Source organism: Cynoglossus semilaevis, chromosome 8 (assembly GCF_000523025.1).
Source record: "Cynoglossus semilaevis isolate Cse_v1.0 chromosome 8, Cse_v1.0, whole genome shotgun sequence".
Classification (NCBI taxonomy): Eukaryota; Metazoa; Chordata; class Actinopteri; order Pleuronectiformes; family Cynoglossidae; genus Cynoglossus; species Cynoglossus semilaevis.
Genome location: NC_024314.1, coordinates 21,241,669 through 21,263,604, shown reverse-complemented (window position 1 = coordinate 21,263,604; position 21,936 = coordinate 21,241,669). Strand labels below are relative to the sequence as shown.

At 40.3% G+C, this 21,936-nt stretch overlaps 1 protein-coding gene across 3 annotated transcripts in view; it reads right to left on the bottom strand.

Annotated features, from left to right (window-relative positions):
• atp2b1a (ATPase plasma membrane Ca2+ transporting 1a) overlaps window positions 1-21,936 on the bottom strand; it is a 41,070-nt gene that overhangs the window by 9,740 nt on the left and 9,394 nt on the right. For all 3 annotated transcript variants that reach the window (XM_025057286.1, XM_008315650.2, XM_008315648.2), the window contains exons 2-17: window positions 17,825-18,346; window positions 9,741-9,938; window positions 9,332-9,589; window positions 9,057-9,182; window positions 7,902-8,063; window positions 7,075-7,113; window positions 5,026-5,181; window positions 4,725-4,939; window positions 4,397-4,639; window positions 4,069-4,310; window positions 3,160-3,397; window positions 2,597-2,776; window positions 2,419-2,506; window positions 2,224-2,330; window positions 1,436-1,627; window positions 325-538 (exon numbers count right to left, since the gene is read on the bottom strand). In XM_025057286.1, coding sequence (XP_024913054.1) covers window positions 325-538; window positions 1,436-1,627; window positions 2,224-2,330; window positions 2,419-2,506; window positions 2,597-2,776; window positions 3,160-3,397; window positions 4,069-4,310; window positions 4,397-4,639; window positions 4,725-4,939; window positions 5,026-5,181; window positions 7,075-7,113; window positions 7,902-8,063; window positions 9,057-9,182; window positions 9,332-9,589; window positions 9,741-9,938; window positions 17,825-18,017 — 2,851 coding nt within the window. In that variant the 5' untranslated portion in view covers window positions 18,018-18,346. The remainder of the gene's footprint in view (window positions 1-324; window positions 539-1,435; window positions 1,628-2,223; window positions 2,331-2,418; window positions 2,507-2,596; window positions 2,777-3,159; window positions 3,398-4,068; window positions 4,311-4,396; window positions 4,640-4,724; window positions 4,940-5,025; window positions 5,182-7,074; window positions 7,114-7,901; window positions 8,064-9,056; window positions 9,183-9,331; window positions 9,590-9,740; window positions 9,939-17,824; window positions 18,347-21,936) is intronic.

The window sequence follows — 21,936 nt, the reverse complement described above, 5'->3', positions numbered from 1 at the left end:
ATGTAAAAGTCATGCATAAAGGCTAAAATGCTTTTAGCCTTTTCTGTGCCATCTGTTGGGGAAATGTGGGCATTGCAGGGAAAAGGCTGAAATTTGGACAAGTTTTGGCAGGGCAGATTAAAACGCCAAACGGACCACATCTGGCCCCCAGGCCGTAGTTTGCCCATGCCTGCTGTAGGCTTTTTGATTCAACAAAGTATTGAAAGAATAGGAGTGATGTCAACTAACTATTTGCAAAACCCACAACATTTAAGGACTTTTTAAGGATCCACGGAGACCCTGATGTGGTGGTTTACATGTGATCCGATGGTAAAAGGCACCTACCAGCAAAGAGCAGAGAGAAAATGATGACGAGCTGGTACACCGCCTGGCCCAGGATGTTCTTCATCATGGTGCGGGAGATGAGAGGCTTGTTGCGACCATATGGCTTCCTCAGCAGCAGAGCTTCAGTGGGAGGCTCAGTGGCCAGAGCCAGGGAGGCAAAGGTGTCCATGATGAGGTTGACCCACAACATCTGCACCGCCTTCAGAGGGGAGTCCTGGAGGTGGAGGAGATCACACCGAAGTAGATTAGGTTGGTCAGGGGTCAAACTAGCCCCGGGCCCAACACACACCACGGAGCTGGTTTTGTTATAACCAGATGAAGGGATCACTGTCAGGGATAGCTTTGGGATAGCAAACACTTAGCTTATTTGCTGTTTGTTATCACCTTTATATAACTTTCAAACTTATCTTTTAGTAATTTAGAAATATATTTGGATTTAACAACTTGCATTGCTCACTGAAAGCGGCTGAACATTTTCAGTTCTAGAACACTGAAGGACAACTTGAAACACATGAGAGTTGCTTTATATAAATCTGTCCATACTGGGAGGCTGGAATTTTTTTCCAGTTTTCCTCCTCGTTGTTTTTAGTCTTGGTTGAAATTTTTTTTTTGACACCTTTGATACTCATAACGTGTCTTATAATTTAAATGTGACTCATTCTTCCAGGATCATTCTATGATAAAATCACTTGGTGTCTTTGAGCAGACGTCCTGTGAAAAGCAGATATACGTGCTGAATCAGATTAAAAAAGAAAAATCCAGAAAGAGACATCACGGCTGCGACTGCAGCTCAAAGAGCAGGTCTAATTCACGGTGAAAGAACACGAAGGCTGAGGGAGATGTTGAATATTTAAAAACAAATCCTTGTTCTTCCGCAGAGACACTTAAACTGCTCCATTAGGCGGCAGAACACGGCGCTTTGCGATTAAAACTGACAGATATTAAAAAATCATCAAGCGCCCGTGAAGCATTAATTAATTCGCAGGTACTTATGATTGCTAATGCATGAGGAAATTAAAAGAATATGCCTCACTGGAAATAAAAGTCAATTGCAACGCCACGTAATTCTCTGACATTTTCTTTATTGCACCACGGGTCAGTCGGTGCTAACCTGTGTGATGCAGGCCCCAGTAAACGCCACAATGACCGCCACCACGTTGACCGTCAGCTGGAACTGCAGGAATTTGGAGATGCTGTCGTAGACGTTACGCCCCCACATGACGGCTTTGACAATGCTGGAGAAGTTGTCGTCGGTCAGGATGATGTCGGACGCTTCCTTGGCCACGTCTGTGCCAGCGATGCCCTGGAGGCACGAAGAAACAAATGAGAGATCTTTATATTTATTCATTACGCTTTTTTCTCATTTTGTCAAAGTAAAATATACAGTTAGGGCTGAACAATGTTTCCCACACTGCGTTTCCACAGGCGATGGATCTAAATTGCTTTTTTTATCTAATAATTTTTTTCCCCAGCTTTTCTGCCCTCAGGCAAATTATGTAACGGCTCCTTTAAAGATGCAAAATTAACTGTAAATGAGAGAAGACTATGAAAATTAAAACTCAATTTATTTCAAATTTCTTCATTAACCAACACATAAAAGGTGATTAGGATTAATGACAGGGTGCCGGACACAGGTTGTGCATTGATGCAGTATCTGTGTCTGCCATGTTCCTTAACAGGGGGCCACCTAGTGGACTGAAAGTTTTATGCAACCTGGAGCAAGCATCGATGTAGTCACAAGTGGACGTGAAAGTTGTAGGCAGTCAACTTCAGAGCTCTACTGGACAGAGTGTCATCTGCATACACAGAAAGCACGATGTCTGCCCTAGTTTTTACAATGTTATTTTCATACCAACATCATCTGAAAATATGCTCTACTATACTATACAAAAAAGTCACCATTGCAAATCCAACGTCGGCTTTCTTCAACGCGGGGCCGTCATTCGTGCCGTCGCCAGTCACTGCCACAACTTGTCTCTGCTCTATCACTGTGCTGTCAATTATACCTGGAATAAACGAACAAAAATGTTGCTAATTAAAGCCAAACGTCCTACAGATTCAAGGAAGTTTTGCTTAGAGCAACAACCCACCTACCTTTCACCAAAGTGTGCTTGTCTGTGGGTGAGGACCGAGCCAGTACTCGCAGTTTGGGCCAGATCTTGTCAATGCGTTCTTGTTCAATCTAGAAACACGAGAAGACAAAAACCCTCATAGCATCCCAGCAGTGCATCAGCAGCACCCCCAGAGAAAGAGAATTCTTGCCGCGGCCCACCTCTCCCTTTTCGTTGCGTATCCTTCGGTTGACCTCTTCCCCTTCCAGGCACAGGAAGTCGTCTCCGGGCAGCAGGATGCCACACTTGGTGGCGATGGCTCTGGCCGTGTTGATGTTGTCCCCAGTCACCATTCGCACCGTGATGCCAGCACGCTGGCATTTCCTGATGGCTTCTGGGACCTAGTGGAAAGAGGAAACACAATTAGGGAGGAAATGCGTGTTGTTTCTGAGCGGATCACAGGGGATTTGGAAGTCAGGAATCAGTTCAGCTCGAACGGGACTTTTTAAAAGTAAAAAACATTACTTCCTGTCTGGTTAAATTGTAAACATTGCAGCTGTAATTTGCCAGCCTTATAGTGTATACACTATGGTTGAGTTTTACAAAGAGTTTCTTTTATGTTTGCCAAGTATGTTTTGGCTAAAATTATATTTTTTGGAGTAATTTCTGAAAATCATTCATTGAATCGTTTAAATGTTTTTTAATGTATTTTTACCCCGGCATTTTGGCAAAGATATTTGAAGGTCAGCTAAACCAAAATCATATAACGCTTGTAGCTTCTCACCTCGGGTCTAACGGGGTCTTCGATGCCCACCACGCAGATGCAGGTCAGACCACTGAGGATGTCGTTCTCGTTGTCCCAGTCAGGTTCACCTTCAGAAGCAGGAAAATCTCTGTAGGCGAGGCAGATGGTCCTCAGGCCCTCGGACGCCATGGGCTCAATGACTTTCTTCACCATGTCGTCTCTGTCTCTGGGGCGAAACACTTTGGGCTCCCCGTTTGCTGTTAGGATTTTGTAGCACCTGGGAAAGAACAATGACAAATTTAACATGAAGCAGAAATGAAAGAAGAAACAACAACTCCCTCGAGTGACAGTTTCATGGTTCAATGGTTCTTGCTCTAAAGGTTTAGGCTGATCAGTTCTCATGGTCTCCGCTGTCTGAATCTCTTCTATGATTTTTATCAACAGGAAACCAATGTGCACTCCAAGGCTGAGTAAGGATGTGCATTCTTATCTTAAATGTTGATAAAGGTTTTGTGCAAAGCTAAGCACAACATGGTAAATGATCTGAGCCTTTTTTTTGACCCTATCAAAGGAAAAATATCTGTTCCATGTTGTCTTTGTCAAAATGGAACAGTTTTCAGAGTCAATGCTAAAGTTAAGTAGTAAAAGATAATAAAGTACATAAAACTTTAGAGAAAGTGAAAGCGACATCAAGGTATTTTAAAAAGTGAGCTGAAGTAGGGAGGAGTAGCACTAAAACTATGGGTAAACAGAAGATGTTTTTGGCTCGTTTTCTAATCCTTTTTTTTATAAGTTTGCAAAGTTAAGTGTCCTGTGTGGGATGCACTTGAACCCCTAGCTGCTTAAGCTGGAGCAAATATCCTTTACTGCAAAGTTCTGCCAGCTGGAACAAACTCCAACACCCACAGAACCACCGTTTCTACTGATTACCATTTTTGAGCTTCTTACTTTCTCAGGAGAATTTCCGAGGCTCCTTTGCTGAACATGCGGTAGCTGCCGTCAGCCAGCTTTAACACACTGCTCATGGACTTGCGGACTGAGTTGAAGGTGTAAACTTTGTACAGTTTCTCCTCGGGGATCTCATTGCGGATGGTCTGGTAGTCGCGCTTCAGGTCCTTAGAAAAGCCGAGCAAGGAACATTCAGTCTTGTTGCCCACCTGCCGTGGCAGGCCACCCTCTTTCTCTGGAGGCTAAGGAAACAAAAACAACGAGGTTAAGAAAAAAAAACAAAACACACCAATAATTAGGAAATTGGTGTCAAAAAACAGAACCCTACCAGTATCTTTGTGGTGTAGGCGCAGTTGACGGCAATTCCTAAAATCAGAATATCTAAAATGGAAGGGGTGATGTTCTCCGGTTCTGGGACTTTTTTGTAGTACTTTTCAGCAATGTAGGCCTGCACCACGGTCATGCGGTTCATCGTCAGAGTACCGGTCTTGTCAGAGCAGATGGCCGTAGCATTTCCCATGGTCTCACAGGCATCCAAGTGACGCACAAGGTTATTGTCTTTCATCATTTTCTGTAGAAATACAGAGAGATCGATCAGTATTCAATCATCAGCCATTGCAGTGGCACATATCGGGCTGATGGGGGCAGATATTCACCTTCACGGAGTAAGCCAGGGAAATTGTCACAGCGAGAGGTAGACCTTCAGGAACGGCCACCACCAAAACAGTGACGCCGATGATGAAGAATTTCACAAAAAACTGGACGTAAATGGGGGTGCAGTCCTTGTCCCAGGGCAGGTTCTGGATCCAGAAGGTGTCCACCACAAATAGCACCACCAAAATGATGACAGTAATGGCCGACATAACAAGTCCTGGAAGGAATGAGGCGGAAAAAAATGAGGGAATCATAAAAGTTGAAGAGCGTGCGGAGCACTGAGGCTGTATTCCTCTGACTCACCTGCTTTGCCAATCTGTACGGCTAATTTGGTCAGTTTGCCCTGGAGGACGGACTTCTCTTTCTTTGGAAGGTTGGATTTTTTCTTCTCTTCTGCATCGACTCCCTCCTCGCTGTTCAGCGGCTGCATTTCCATCGCTGCACCGTCCTGTGCTTTAGCTGCAGCAGATTTTAAGTAGAAAAAAAAAAACGTACAATGTCATAGGAAACAGACAGAGTGATATTTCGAGACTTGTTCAATTTTTCAGATAAAAAGGAACTTGTTTTTTTGAAGAACAGAAGTGTCACATCCTTTTTGTTCCTCCAACCTTTTTAAACATGGAACTGAGGAAATGTCACTGTAACGTTTACAGTGATCTGACAACGCCGTAATTAGTCGAAAATTTAGAAGTGTAATTACTAACCTCCGCCCATTGAGATTTAAAGAAGCGATTAACTTGTTAACAACAATGAGATCAGTGTGATGAATCACTTCCTTCTGTGTTGCCAGTTGAATTCCCACAGATCAGATAAATCCCCAGCTCAGCTACCCATAGGAAGACTATCATAGAGACACGGGTGGTATTTATAGAAAGTGGCCTCTAAAAAGCCACAGTTTGAAAACCTGAGGTATCGACGTCAAACTAATTCAGACATTTTTTTTTCTTAATCCCAGATTCCGGTAAAGCCCAACCCTGGTGAGGAATTTATTTTTTTCTTGACATTTTTCAACATCACAAATAAAAACATCTACCAGTTGTACTTTGTCTTTCTATTCCAGCAATATGTACAACACATACAATACATATATAGGAATGTTGATTTATCTGGATTAATAATGAATAATCATGATTATTCCACAGCTACCCTGTAACTAATAGGATAAGAAATGTAATTGTTCCACAGCTACAGTTATTTGAGGAGACAGTGATGAAAAGCAGTGCATCGTCAGCAAACATGATGACACCAAGGTTATTTCTAAACACTAATCAAACGTTAAAATGTGCAAAACGGTATTTGTTCATTCATAATTGAATATTGTGATTCCAATACAATTAATTAGATGGTGTTGATACAAATGTTAATCATTTCTCAGGTAGTAAAAAACATCCTTAAATTTATAAAACATATAGAAATATTTAATATTTAAACTACAGAAGATTTTCATTCAATTTCATTTTGTCCAAAATGCTGTACGTAGCTTAGCATTTATGTGGATATTGGTATTGAGTTTGACTGTGTGGTCACTCTAACAGGGCTGCATCACCACCACAGCAACAACATTATGTGGTGAGGACAGTGGTGGCACAGCTCTTTGTGGAAATGCACGCAGCAGACAGAGGAGTGGTATTTACACTTGGCTCCTGCAGCTGCTGTGGACTGCGGCTTGTTCGGCACTTACATGGCCTATGTAATCTCAGTCTAAAGGATTACTGTTGAATCCTGGCAGGGAGAGTGAGTGTATGAGCCAGGGTTGTGTTCACTGACCGAGTGCACTGCTGATCACGGTGTTCCAGGAGGTGTAGTGTCCTGGTTTGCTGTTGGATTCAACTCTTTCCAGCTGCAGTGCTATTATCATTGCCAATCTGACATTTCAACAGTGCAAGAGTTGCAGTTTGACATTAAATAGTTCAGGCTGGGACATGAGAAGAAATCAGATTTCAGGAAACTACGGAGAGTGAGAAACGGGTGGGAAAGCAGATGTTGTGGCCCCACAATTGTTACATGGCTTTAATCTCTACATCACTAATCGCTATAACTGGATTCGGTGGCACCTGCTGCTCGACGCGCAATGTGCCAGGCAAGGACGACAAAAGAGGGGAGAGGGAGACAGACAGGAGGGAGGAGAACACGGCCGGTAGGCAGGAACATCTCGTACCAAGTGTACACTGACACAGGGTCAGGGCTAAAGTATGCAACTCCTCATTACTTCCATAAAAGCACTGGAGTTAATTATTAATAGACTGAGGCTTAACCTACATCCAAGGCTGTTTAATATAAAGGAGACACTCCTTAAGGTCAGGGCTAAGACAAAGACGTAGGGATGGATGTGTCCTAGTTTTAGCAACTTACCTTTCTTTCGGTTTTCAACAGATCCATCCTGTTTTTTATCTGTTGGGGAAAAAAACACCAAGGAATGAGGCTTAATTTAATAGTTTAGATTCCATTTACCATCGTACAGTTGTCAAAATCATTTTGGTTCATATCACGGAATTGATGTCGTGTGGGCCGGATCAGTAGAACCATATTAAAATTAACTATAAATAGCAATAAGTTCTTTTTTTTAATAAGTAAAAGCAAATAACATATGTATTATTATTGATACATATTTGATTAAATATAATTTCACAAAAAATATTTTTAACATGAGGAGTTTTTTTATTTTCAAAATTCATCAAGCGGGCCAGATTTAACACTCTAGCGGGCCACTTTTGGCCCACGGCCCATATGTTTGACACCCCTGCATTACACTGAAATAGAAAAAACAAATTACTCTAATTTAAAAAAAAGAGCAGAATGTGTTTAATTACCAGGACAAGGATCTAATAACAGATATTTTTTTAAATCCAGTTATTATAATTAGTTTTATTATTATTTTGTTAGAAAAACTGTCAGACCTTTTAGCAACCGTGTAGATGGTTAAACTTGTTTGGTTATTTTTATATTAGATAGTAAAAAATAAATGGACCACTATCACACACACTGTAGAGGTTTACGCATAATTAGTGGCCCACATTTGATGTGCACCACGTAGACCACATCTTTAACCTTTCCAGCTCTGCTGCCCCTAAATGTGAATATTTATATCCTGCCCACAGGACATGTTTATCTGGCCTCTTTATGTTCAAGAGAAGAGGCATCAGTGGGTATAATAAAAGTCATGAAAAGGTGGCACTGACTCTTTTTCTGTTTCTTCTTCTCCTCCTTCTCCTTTTTCTTCTCCTCCTCATCCTCGTCCTCGTCGTCGCCACTCCCGAGCAAAGTGAAGATAATTCCAGTTTGAGAGTTGACACCCACAGCAGTGACCACCATTTTCCCTGAGCCTTCCATTACATGAGTGCCTTCAGACAGAGGAGGAAAATAAAATGTGAGTCAATAAGGAAAAAGAGGGAGAGGCTCTACACTCAACCAGGCTATTTGATTTTTCCAGGATTACGTAGGCACCGTCTATTTTTTAACCCAGGAGAACCGAATAGAATATGTCATCCTTACACGTCACTCTTTTTTTTCACTTTAGGTAATTCCCCGAGTTTACATCATTTGAACTTGCATACAAAAAATACAGTAAATGAATTCACAAAATCTGTAAAAAATATCAGGCTGAAAATGATGCTCTGACACTAAACGTTAGTTGTCTTCCCAGTCTATTTTCATTTAACCCATCGCTGGCCAGACCTAAATCTAACACTCTGGCATAAAATTTGTTTTTCACAGCTTCACTAATGGGTAAAATATGTATTCAATACACTGTCAAAAAGACAGTGTATAAAAGCAATACAAAAAGAATTTAAAAAGACTAGATTTTCCACTTACACAGCCTCAACTGTCCACTGTCAACAGCTTTTAAAGGGCAGAGATGTAAATTTCCAAGCCGATAAATAAACACAAAAGGGCAATGATAAAAGTACCTTTCGGCCCTTTAATCAATAGCACCAGCCTTTAATCAAAAGCCAATTGTTGCCCTGCCTCAGACGGTCTGTGCAAAGCTTAATATCCATGACTCTCCGTTGGTGCTGCATATCAAGGTCAAATCTGTCAAGTTATGCAGATAATTTATCCAGAGAAATGAGATCAAAACTGGTGTGAGAATGAACATAAAGACTGAGGAGCCACTCAAATGTTCGCCCGTGTTTATTTTAATTAGAGGATGCTCTCCTTTCATTAGTGAGAGTGATGGCAGAAGAAGCACAGCCAGGACTCGGGGGGAATCAAACAGCGTACGAGGAGCAACACAAAAATCGCTCCGTCCACAAAACCTTTCAATAACATCAAATTTCACTGGGAAACACCACGACATTTTTTAGGAAAAAAAAAAGTCATTTTTCCTGCCCTACCTGATAACAGCATTGGATCTTTTTCTTGTGTTTTCTTGACATGGTCTGACTCTCCTGTGAGCGAGCTCTCATCAATCTTCAGATCGTTTCCTTGGAGTAAAACTCCATCAGCAGGCAAAAGATCACCTGAGAAAATACAAACACGTTTTCTTTTTTTCTTGCACATTAATCCTAATTGACAGATTTAATCTTCACCGCCTGTAAAACATGCAATAAACGACTATGCTGTTTAATTTAATAACCCAATTAAGAGCTCTCTCTACCGTACTACCTACCGTATTTTATTTGTGCAATGTCGCCGACCACAATATCAGCCACAGGAATCTGGATAACTTGTCCTCCGCGAACGACAGTGAATTTCTGTTCCTGCTCTATGCGGCTCTGGAGGCCCCGGAACTGCTTCTCTTTACTCCAGTCGTTAAACGCCGTCACCAGCACCACGCAGATAACTGATAGAAGGATCGCCGCTCCCTCAATCCAGCCCGCCTCTGCCTCGTTTTCATCCTCCGCACCTCCAGCAGCCCTTCCACAATCTGTACAATAAAAAAAGGACACATTTAGAGCATGAAGCAGCCTTTAAAACAGCCACATTAACTTTTATCACATCACCTTATAAATAAGACCAGAGGAGTTTGGGGAAAGAATACAAAGACGATAAAAGGAGAAATTCAATGAGGTGCTTACTTTCTCTTTTGGCATCTGGAGGTTTATAAAAAGAAAGGCCTAGTGATACTATGGCTGCCACTTCCAGGATAATCAGCGTTACGTCCTGCAGTGCCTCCCAAACTAACTGTAAGAAAGTCTTGGGCTTTTTAGGTGGTATCAAATTCTGCCCGAACACTGTTATCCGCTTCTCGATGTCTGTAGGCTGTCCGCTTAGACCTGGAGAGAAGAAACAGAAGAGAAAAATATGTAAGTGGATGAGTCAGAAACACTAGAACTAGGACATTTGCTATTATCAGTTCTCAAACTATGGTACGTGTACCACTCATGGTCCTTGGGCTCTCCTTAGTGGCAGGCAGGGAAGTTGGATTCTCATTGTGTTCTGTTGTGGTTTCTGAACTGAATGGTCGAGTGGTGGCGCTACTTCAACGTGGTTCTGTCTAATTAACAGGCCAATCATCTAATTAATAATAAACTGCTGTGTTATGAGCTTGGTCACAATGGTAGAGACAAGTATTTTCAGAGTACTTGAAAAAAAAAATTATTTCAGAACCACTAGGTTGGTAGTTAAAGTAAGAGTGGCCTTTAAGAGTCAAGGACCCACAGTGATCTTCACCATCATTCAGTGTTATATTCTCATTAGCTTTATGGCTAATTGGCTAACAGGTTGGTTTCTGACCAGAGTTTGACTAATGAGAACAGTTTGTATTGGAAAAAGAGGAATGTTACTTGATGTTACTTGTTAAAAGTCTGGGTTAGGACAGGGGGAAAAAAAAATCTGCTAAATGACTGTTAATAAGGCCACCCCAGGAAGAAGCTGAAAGTAATTCCTCTTTTATAAATTATTTTGATGTGTTGTATTTATAACATTTGTAGTTGGAGTAGTAGAATAATTTAATAATGTTCAGTTTTGTGATTACAGCTTTTTGTCTGAAGATACCTTAAGGTTTTTTACTTCCTTTTTCAACATTATTCTTTATCTAGGTTGTATTTTTATTCCTATATTAAGAGTTAGCAATATAACCCTCAAACCTTTAATCTGTTTCTCTTGATTTAAACAGGAAATATATATATATATATATATATATATATTCTGATTACACCAGAAGAGCTGTGCACTTCTGCATCACTCCAGTTTAAAGATAACTGCTGCAGCTTCTGATCTACAGCCAAACCGGAGCACTGTGTTTACACTGACTTTGTATTTTCTCTAAAAAGGAAAGAGCGCTCGTCGCTGACTTTATGAAAACACAGCCCCCTACAAGGAGTCAGTGTTTCTCCTAAACAGAAACGGCCGAGGCAACAATGGTGAACATCAGCGTGACACATTCGTGGCCACGTCAAACATAGTCACCTCTTTTTGGTGTGTTGTGAGAACAGAGGTCAGGGCCAATCTTCTATGAAACTGCTGTTTGCAGTTTCAAATACAAAGACTGAGCGACTGGAGAGGTTCAACCAGCTCACAGTCACTACCCACTGTCCCTGCCACGGGGACTTCTCTCTTACACCCTGCTGTGCCTGACTGGCCACAGAGCCATTGATCCCTGTGTGCAGACAGATCTATGTGCAGCCAGCCACCCATTCAAATGGCTCCACATTCGAGCCACGGCCTTATATTCAAAAGGGCCTTCGCACATTTGATGATGCATGACAGTTTTTCAGGTCTATTCATGCTGACTGACTGACTGACTGACTGACTGACTGACTGACTGAGCGTGGGCGGCCGTGCAGACTGGATAGAGTACTGCGTGTGTGTGCGTGGATCAGGGAGGAGCGACTATGTGAAACTGCCACTAACAGACGGACGGGGGTGAGTGGGTGGCAGTCGAGGGGGTGAGAGTGCAAGGATCTGAGGCTATTAAAAAATAAAATTACCAACGGCAGAAGAAAAGCCGCACTGCAACAGGAATAACTGCATCCTAATGTGAACAGACAGACCCAGGGACGTGGACACACACACACACACACACGCCTAATACAATACCAATGGTGACGCATTTCAGCAGTGGAAACAGCACACGGAGTGAAGGTACAGCGTTCATCTGGGAGTAAGACGGGTCTTTTCTCATGAGACGATTTTCACACAACCTCCGTGTCCTGATTATACCAACCGCCTCGATGCAGCAACTGATAATTAGTTGCACTATCGTTTGATCTCATGTCTTTATTAGAGAGTCCTTTGATCCACAAAATGAAGTCAAGTAAAAACTCCATCCTTAGCTTTCACTGAATGAATGTATTATGACGAAGTTGGTGGTTTCTTTAGAAGACAAGAGCGCTGCAATTACTCATTACTGCGGTGACAAATAATCCCATTCGATATTGCATTATTTGTCATTTTTTTCTAACACCTAAGCTATTAATAATTAATGGTAATCATTTAAAATCTAATTTAGATTTCACAAGTCATTTAGTGCTCAAACTTAAGATCTGTTCAACTGACAAACAAAAGGCAGTGTTGCATTCACCGTCATAGGAAAAAATGGCTAGCAGCACAGTTATCCAATACAATTTGCTTTGATGCAAGATTAGCACTCGAAACTTGAAGTCATTTGGGGACAGCGACTCTCCACATTTGAAGATTTAGTTGCCTACGTGCAGGTTGCCAATACTTTCCAAACACCTAATTTCCGATTGTGAAATCAGCCGATACCAATATAGGCCTGGTAATATTTATTTATTTACCTGTACAAACCATTGTATGAGTATGAGATTAATTCAATGAGCTGCAATGCTGCCATCTAGTGATTTTCACTTTAACATACAGCCATTTATCCCCAAAACTATTTTTAGGGCAGACATCATTTGGTCAAAACCAAGGCATTGGGTTATTGGGTTTTCATTATCGGAGGAAAAAAAACAAAACGATTCTTACAGATACTACATAATGCTAATTTCATGCTAATTTCGGGCCGATATTATCGGATATCCATACTTCTAACTCTTGATAGTTTGGATAGTACCAACTTTTAATATATTTGGCAACAACTAAACAACTAATTGTTCCAACCCTTATTTGGATAGCAAGTTGACACCAACATATCCAATCAGCTTTAAATAATGGAAAGCCACTCTGTGGATTATCCACAGACAAAAGGTTTGTGTAATTGTGTAGTCAGTGTGTTGTTACAGGGCTGCTAATGTGATCACACGCTTAATCCTACTGAAACTGACTCGAGTCAAGTATTTATTTACTATGAAGGAAAATGTCCTCGGCCTCATCTGCTCAGTTGAACAAATATGCGGTGTAATTTAACATTTGAACTCTGATCCCCTGAGCTTTTACAGATTAATCTGAACTACAGATTACCAATTTTCATTAAATGAACATCGCATCTCTAGCTAATGTTTGTTCCACTGTTAGAATCACAGAATAAATATCACAAAGAGATAGAAAAGAGTTAGCTAAGAATGTAGAAAAAATTCCAAAAATTTCAGCAAAACACCAGAGGGAAGCTTTAAATAAACAGGTACAGCAGCGTTAAATACAAAAATAGCTCGAAGATAACAGAGGTATGGCTAACTGTTAGGCGAGATATGAGCGTCTCGACATACAAGTATTTCGAGATACGAGCAAGCCTTCGAGCAAATTTTTGCTTCGAGATGCGAGTTAAGATTTGAGTATATACTATAATTTTTTTGTGTGTATGTCTCTTTTTAAAAAATGTTTTTTACATCGTTATAAGCACCAATGAAGGTGTTTTTTAGAGGGCCGGAAATGATTTTTTTTCTTCTGTTATTTCTTACGGGAAATAATGATTCGAGAAACGAGCTCAGTCCTGGATTATTATTATTATGATAATTAAACTAGTATCCCGAGGTTCCACTGTAATAAGAAAAAGAAAATTAAAAAAATTGAAATAAAAGGATGAAACGCATGAAACAACTATCAAAAAATACCAATAACAATTTTAAGAAAGAAACTGTCACACGTGGACGGTGGAGACCAAACACAACATTGAATGCAGCCTTTAAGCTTCCGCTCAAAATGTATGCCTGGATCTCATTTGGAACAGGTACCAGTCAATAGCAATTTTTCAACCTTCAGCCAACAAATATTTTTTTATGTAGGCAGAGAACGACAGCCATGAGTCACCATCAGCAGAACATGAAAAAAGCCAGGGAGGATTATCCTGTAGAGCTGCCTGTTGCTGCTCACCGGTCGTCTCTCACTGTCTGCTTTGATTCTCCACGTCTCTAATGAAACCTTGCTGACAGCTTCCAAACCCCACCCATCCCCTCATTACATTAAACACCACATTATCTCTTCGCTTTAGTGCAATAATTTCAAGCGGCAGAGGATGATGATCATCAACACAGTGTCTCTCTGTTGGGTACACAAACAGAAAAAGGGTTGGCCTTGGCCCACCTCGCATCTTTTTAGCACCCGTCATTGGTCTCCAGTCAAACAGCTAATCATTAACCGTTTAATTTGGATTTCTGTCCCTGGCTGACCTCCTTCATTGTAGTCTCATTTTAGCTGCCCCTGTAAAGGGGCTTCAGCAGAGAAAACAGGGTTACAGTCGCTGTTCCTTCTGTCCACGTAAGAATTTGGCATAAAACGAGAAATGGGTCAAAGTCCCTCAGTGGACAAGCTATTTAAAGACAACCTGCAACAGACAAAGTTCCAACTAGTACAAAGTGAGTAACATTTATACACCATGCACTGAGCAGAAAGCCCCCAGCCTCATTACACACCGTAACTTCATACACCTGACCACAGTACAGCCCTTAGCATACGAGTTAAAGAACCAACGTTAACACATACCTCTGTCCTTTTGGACAATTTCACCCTGTTAAGGTACCGAAAAACAACGCTGCTCAAACAAGAAACGAGGAGGGATATTATTACAACCGGAGGCATCTAACTAAACTACTAAGAAGTTAGGGGACAGTAAAAAAAGTCAATAGATGATAAAATCATAATGTTTATAGCTCTCATTGACCAGCTTTTTTTTTTTTTTTTTTGCGGGTGAAAACCCCAAGACTATGAATCATCATCAACAACAGCACCTTAGAACCCTTATTTTACGCCATCAAGTCAGGGCATCTTGCCCCAGAGCAGTACGAGGACCTTTGAACTTATTCTGGTTTCAACTGCCCATTTACCACACTGAGAAAATACCAACATTACTGGAGAATGTTGCATGTATTATATTTTTTGTACTGTACGTGCTCGACAAATTTGACAAATGTGCGGAAATACAACTCAGTAAATTCCTATAATGTATCCACACAAATCTCCTTTGACCAAGCTTAGGGTCCAGACCCAATCCATGGGCCATGGGACTAATAAATCTGACGAGCTAAAATGCTCTCGTCCTCAAGGGGTTTTCTATCAGGGCATTTTGGTTGCTATTGCTTATCTGCAGATTCTTCACTGATGAGGTCACGGGCCTTAATAACTTCATAGAACAAAACGATACAACTTTAGCTCCATTGATAATCACATCTGTACATATTACTTCTTTTTTAATTTGTAGCACAAACATTACTGACTTAATGGATTCAAAAGTACCTAAATATGTTTGTGCTGGAGCATAATACATTGTTAGTTATTCAAGTAAGCAGAAAATGACACCATTTAAATTGTTTTTCTATTTTACAAAAATTCTATGACAAGAGTTCACAGCTCAGACTACTGTAACTCCTCTACGGCACATGAGGAAACGAATAAAACCAAATGTTTAGACAGCCCAAATCTCCTGTTCCCAGTAAACTCTCTAAGCTCTATAACCAATTCAGAGTCTGGCCATAAGTGTTCACTCACAGGCTGAGGTTTGTCTAAACACATCATTCCGAACACAGACAAGAGAAGCAGCACCAATCTCCCCTGAGTCACCAAGAATAAACCATTATTCTAGAGTCTGGAACATGTACCTGAAACATGCAGAGCGCCTGGTCGGCTCTTGAACTGCAGAAGAATCTTAGCCCCCAGTCAATTGGATCAATAGGCTGTAACCCAAACATTTGACTCCGGAAAAAAAAAAAACAGCAATCAACAGGGGAATAATTGTGAAGGCAGAAAATGGGGGAACAATGTCAATAGTATCGATGCAGGATGGCCTTCCTATTTGAGAGGTCTCATTATGCAGAGGGACCGTGAGGGTCCCATTGAGAGTAAAGAAATGCTGGAGTGTGAGCAGTGACGTTTCTGAAAATATTGACGTTGCTGTTTCTTTTTTTCCTTGTTTTTCAGACAGCAGAGACAAACCGCCTCCACGCGTCCATTTAAAATATTATCTATAGTATTCACAGAGACTAGAGTTGACTAAACCACCGTTTCCCAAAGACTGGGTCGTAACCCTCAGGTGGGTCGCAAGAGATTTTTTTTTGGGGGGGGGGGGTCATCTCGCATCACGTTTCCCAGGAGTTTACGAATAATCTAATAGTCTATTGACTTGGGGCGCTGATTGCTGAAGAATTGTGCAGATAGGATGGAATTTTAGTGATAATTTACAATGGGATTAATTGTAATTGTTAATTGTCTGTTGTTTTGACATTTTTAATGTAAGTAACTGCCTGTTGGCGTTTTTGTTTACACTATGTTGCATATTGTCATTCATATGACAGGAAATACTTTTTTTCATGCAATCAAAAATATGATTTTTTTTAAACTAATTTCTTTTCTGTAGCTGCAAAAAAAAAGAGAAAGATAAAAGATAAGCAGAAAGAAATGTAAGTGGTAAACCTAACAACAGATGAACAAAGCAGGACTTTCAGGAACTGGTAGAGATATGTAAAGAATCCAAACTATGGAAACAAAGCGTGCTTGACAAGTATTACCAAACGTAACAAACCAAATGAAGGAACAGACAAAGAGGGAAAGATGTGTAAAGGGGGGAAAAAAGTATCAGTTTGGGTTGGGTTTATTGGTGATTTATGCTCTCTGAGATTCAGTTGTTACGTTAGTGCATAACTTTGACTGGGTTGATGGTTTACATCTGTCAAACAGACAAATGTTACATTGGAATAAGCTCTAAGGGAAAGAAATAAAAATACTAAAATATCACTAAAACTAAAATTAGTGCGACCAACAGCCAAAGAATTTGAAAGGATACAATGGTATCGAAACAAAAGGAAGTTGCAAAACCGTAGTAATAAATAAGAGATTAAACCTTTTTTTTTTTTGTGTGGCTTTTTGTCAAAGAATCTTCAGATAAATTTAGAAAAGTCAAATGAACAACACAACATGTTGTGCCACAAGGTTTGCTACTATTAATAATGTAACATCTCTACCAGTTGGCGTCTTTGCTATATTTCTGACAAACATAAATATTTTTAGCAGCTGTGATGTTAATAGATTAAAGACCCAAACACTAGCAGGGCATTAGGTGTTTCTTCAAGGACAGTTGTGATGTTTTGCCTTTGGTCAGAATATATTTTTTCTTTCCATTTTTTTTGGGCAATGCACGCAGAAAGACTGGTGCTGCTACAGTGGAAGTGTGTTGGTTTTTTAAATCTGGGATCACACTGAAAATCCCCTCCCGTAAGAGTTCAGTCAAGGTCACACTGGCGATTAGGGAGACGGTCCACAGAGACAAACTGTGACAGAAAATAGTAGAGGACAAAACAGGAAAAAAAAAAAAAAAAGTGAGTGGTACTGCCATCCGCCGCTGCCCCAGTGCAGCCTTCCTGTAGCCTAAATGCTAATCTACAACTGTCAGCAGGGACACATCCATTTCCCACAGTGAGCAGTTGGATTTTGCACCACACAGGGGACACTGAAATGTTCAACACCAGTACAAACCTGCTGTAATGGCCTGCCAGACAGCTGGTCTAACCTAAGCCTACATACAGGACACACGCGCACACACACACACAAAAGGGTGAAAAGGAAGAGAAAGGTGGGGCGATGAGGGGGACATTTCCACATAGGCCTTATAATAGAGCAGGACTGGCCCGGATCAGAGCCAGCCAGCCAGCCACCTGTCTAGTATAAGCGTTTTCCGAGGAAGTGATGTCAAGGTATTCACAACGTGGATGACACGCCAGTGAAATGCCTTCTAGACTACATGGAAACCACATCAGCCGTCCAAAGAACACATCCTGTTTTACATCCAGTGAAACAGCAATTGTCATGTTGAGTGTTGTGAAAAATTTACCATCTATTGGTGACGTTTTTAATCGGTTGCAGAGTCCTTGAGTATCCCCGTAAGATTCTCCAATTTTGTTCAGGGCCTCAGCGCCCCTCAGTTCCATAAGAGAGCGCAGTTCTTTGAGGTTGCAGCCAAACTCTCCGTCATGGTTGGCCTCCACCAGGGAGTTCTTCACCCCGCTGTACGAGTTGTTCGCCATCGTCTCAGCACCTCCCCACTCTGTTGCAAAGTGCAGGAGTTTTCTGGGTTTTTTTTGTTTGGTTTTTTGTTTGGTTTTTTTAAAGTGGGGAGGTAAAAAAAAAAATCAAAAGAAAGTAGTCCTGGAAAAACTTAAATCCTCAGGAGTGCAAACCAATTATTAGTTCCCATAAATAACTGGCAGGTTCTTTACAGGCAGTGGAAGTCATAAGTCAGGTAGCCAAGTAGGGGTATTAGAAAAGAAGCCATTTCCCTTGGAGAGCTGAGATCCTAGACTCTCATGGCGACACAGGATCACCCACAGAGCCGGAGATCACAATGCATGTAGATCTGAAAGAGAAAACGGAAAAGGTTTAGAATTGCTGTTGTTTTAATATTTGCTCATTTTACTTGTATTTAAAATTATGGATGGCTTCATTGTTTATGGGGTGGGGGGAGGCAATAATGTTGCAATATTTTAAGTGCCAATAAAGGAGCACTAATGACAGTAACGAGATGAACACTTAGCTGCACGGTCCTACCGTAAACCTCAGGTGTTTTACAACCCTGACCTGTTTTGTAACTCCACAGTTTCCTTAGGTCAAAATAGGATTAATGAGCCTTGAACTGCTGACAGATGTAGGACATTTGTTTATAGCATGTTTTTACAAGTGTAAAATAAAAACTGGGGCTGCACCTTTAACCCATTATTTTCAATCAAGAGTTAAAGACAACTGTAGCCTTTAAAAAAAAGCATTTATCTGCATTTTTATTTATTGTCTCAGTTCTCTTATATCCTGCAAACCTGGTATCCCTTATATGACGCAAAAAGGACGTTTCTTATCGATACAACACTTACATTCAATGCAAAAGGTTTTGCTGCAAGACACAAATTAGTAAATTAAAACATAAATAATAAATTACAAATTCCCTAATGACAGGAATACTTTAATCACATCCCACCACTAACAAACACAATCATTATAGCTCAGACTCTAGAATACCCACAGTTGACCAAAATTATTCACTTTTGGAATCAAACCAACAACCGCTTTAGTTAACTGCTCCACCAGCTAAGGCACGGCCGTCCTAATCAATATGTTGTCTGCTAATGTGCACTCTGCTCCTCCTCATCGGTCAGAGTATGTTAGGAGGACGGTGCGTTGGTGCTCAATAATCAGTCTGCTCTGAGTGGCTCCCTGGGCTTTTCCTGTTATACCAATTTAAAAGTTTAACATTTCCTCTTTACAGTGTTGTCACAGCAAACTTCAATCTTCCAGCAGCTGTTTCTGACCCGAAGTTTACGTGAGCTTTTTTTTTTTCATTTCCATTTGTATTCATGTTTTCGTATAGGACTTCATTTATCAAACATGACACAAATTAACCGGCTTGTTTATCATTTTCTTCAGAGCAGTAATCAATTAAATAATTATAGATAATAGTAGAGTGAACTACACAACACAATTCTGGTGGTTTGACATAAAACGGAAGACTATTAAGATTCTTTCTCGTATCACAATGCTTTTGATGCGCTGTCCCTGGTACTGAAAAAGAAGATATAGCCAAAAACTGGGGGAAAAAAATGAACCATATGTTTCAGCTGTAGAATACCATTTGATGGAAGTGCACTGATTCTCAGTCCTGCATAGGCTGGACATATAGTAGCTTGGAGCAACGTCCCATAAATGTGGTTTATTTTTCTGACTGATTACACCCACATGTCACCGATAAGGGGAAACAGCCTTCTTGCTAATTATGCATATTACTTGTACATTGATTTGCAAATATACACTTTTTTTTACAGATTACACTTTCCCCATTATTGAAGTTTCCCGTGACCTGACCATTTACTGTACAACGTTCAGTGTAAATTATAGTGGTTTGCCGAGGTCCGGACCCAAATAAACTTCAAATTATTTTATTATGGATTAGTACACAGTAATTGCAATAAATGCAATGGTAATAATTGGCATAATTATTTTCTATCGGTGTTTTGGTTTTAGCCTCAGTTTCCTCATCTCCGGTTTCGGCCAATTCAAATCAGTTTTGTATTGTGTTTACAAAACCTGCTCCACCTTTACAGACTACACTTACAGAAGAAAGAAGAGAAAACAGTGCCAGGTCAAACACAGTGCATTAATATGCAGTGAGTTTGACTCATAGGAGGCTGAGACAAAAGCCACAAGCCTCCCTGCAGCGTTACTGCTGAGGTAACATTGTGAACAAGCACCAACTGACTGATTACCTTAGGAAAAGCCTTCTGGTTAATCTAATTAAGACTATCTGCAGCATCACTGCGCTCTGTGGTGCTCTGCATGGGCCGGTTCATTGTAATGAGATGCTGCTGTCCATTCAGTTCAAATCAGTCCAACACTATTGAGGTCAATTCATTCATGGAATGTCAGACTTTCGTGAAACATTGATCGAGATGATCTCAATCGTATTCATGAAACTTTAATTCTTGGATTTGTAAAAAGCGCAGGGTCAGATGATGGAAACTCAAACATAAAAACAGGGATGTTGGTTCTTAACGGGAAAAAGAAAAACGCCGCCGACCATCATTGTTGAATGCCTGGCTAAAATATTTGTGAACAGAGGAAGCCATTCATGCACCTTTGTATCAAAGAGGACTTCGAAAACACAAATCCCAAATATGCTGAAGCATTAAACTGGGACACAGATGTGGAGAGAAAACGTAGCTTTTATTATTGCTCGCTGCACAAATGAATGCTCGCAGCTTATTCCATTGAGATTGTTGGAAACTATTCTGTCACATGTTGGGATTCTATTTGGAGCCATCTGCTCTGGAAAATCGGGACAGAATTTATTATTTATTACACAGTATTACTGCAGGGCAGTGTGGGATCAGAGAAGTCACTGTTATGAGATGAGAATCCAACTTCCATAATAACAACATTTCACCACATGCTTCACTCCAACGTGAATGTACAAATTAAAGTAAGGCTAAAAAATTGCTCAGACAGTAACACACAGTTAAAAATGTTTGAAGCCTTCAATCCAGATTCACTCATGGGTCAAATTATTGTGCAATAAAAACCACTGTTTTAAACCAGCAGTCTGTGAAATTCACACATCTCTCCAACATATTAATTTAATTAACACAATTAGAGTTGTCTTTTAAAGAGCAGATGTGTGAATGTGGACGTGAATTTGAAAATTGTCAAAAACATTACACTACACTTGAGTTAAAATTATTTTTAATGTAATACTGAATACATAAATGTACTTTGTAAATGTAGTCCTTAGGGGGAAAATGGGTTATTGAATTTTGGTTTTATTAATAAATAGACCATGTTGTGGCCTGGAGGGCACCACACCAAAGAAGGTTTAAAACACTTAATAGGAAGACAGGTTCAGGACAACTTTTAAAGAAGCTAATTTACATTAGAAATAGCAGTATTGTTATGCGTTCAGTGTGAAACGAGAAAGGCTACACCAACAAGAAAACATGAAAAGTATGACAATTTAAAGTTTGAATTTTCACGGAATGGTGTTCTGCATCCATTTTTAATTTATTTTTCAGAGTAGAAATACATTTTTGTTCATATTTGAAACTAATAAAATTAAATTCATCTTACCATTGCATCAATTTATGTGTGTTTGTGGTCTTACTATCATAAATATATGCGTTAGAAAAAACATCAGAGGTATGAAACAAAACGAAAGGCTTCTTTCACAGATCCAATAGGGCATCAACTCTAACACTGAATTCATAATATCACACCGTCTGATGTATGGGTGAGAAAACACGAGGCAGAGCAAACACTAGCAGCTGAATTGAGGTTAGTGGTTCTTTTGTAGATGCTTCACCTCGGTAAAAAGAAAATCCTAGATACACCAACTTATCTCAATAGCAAATAATATTTATGAGTAAAATTTAGTGTTGCCAACAAACTAACAACGGAATTTCAAGGTGCAAT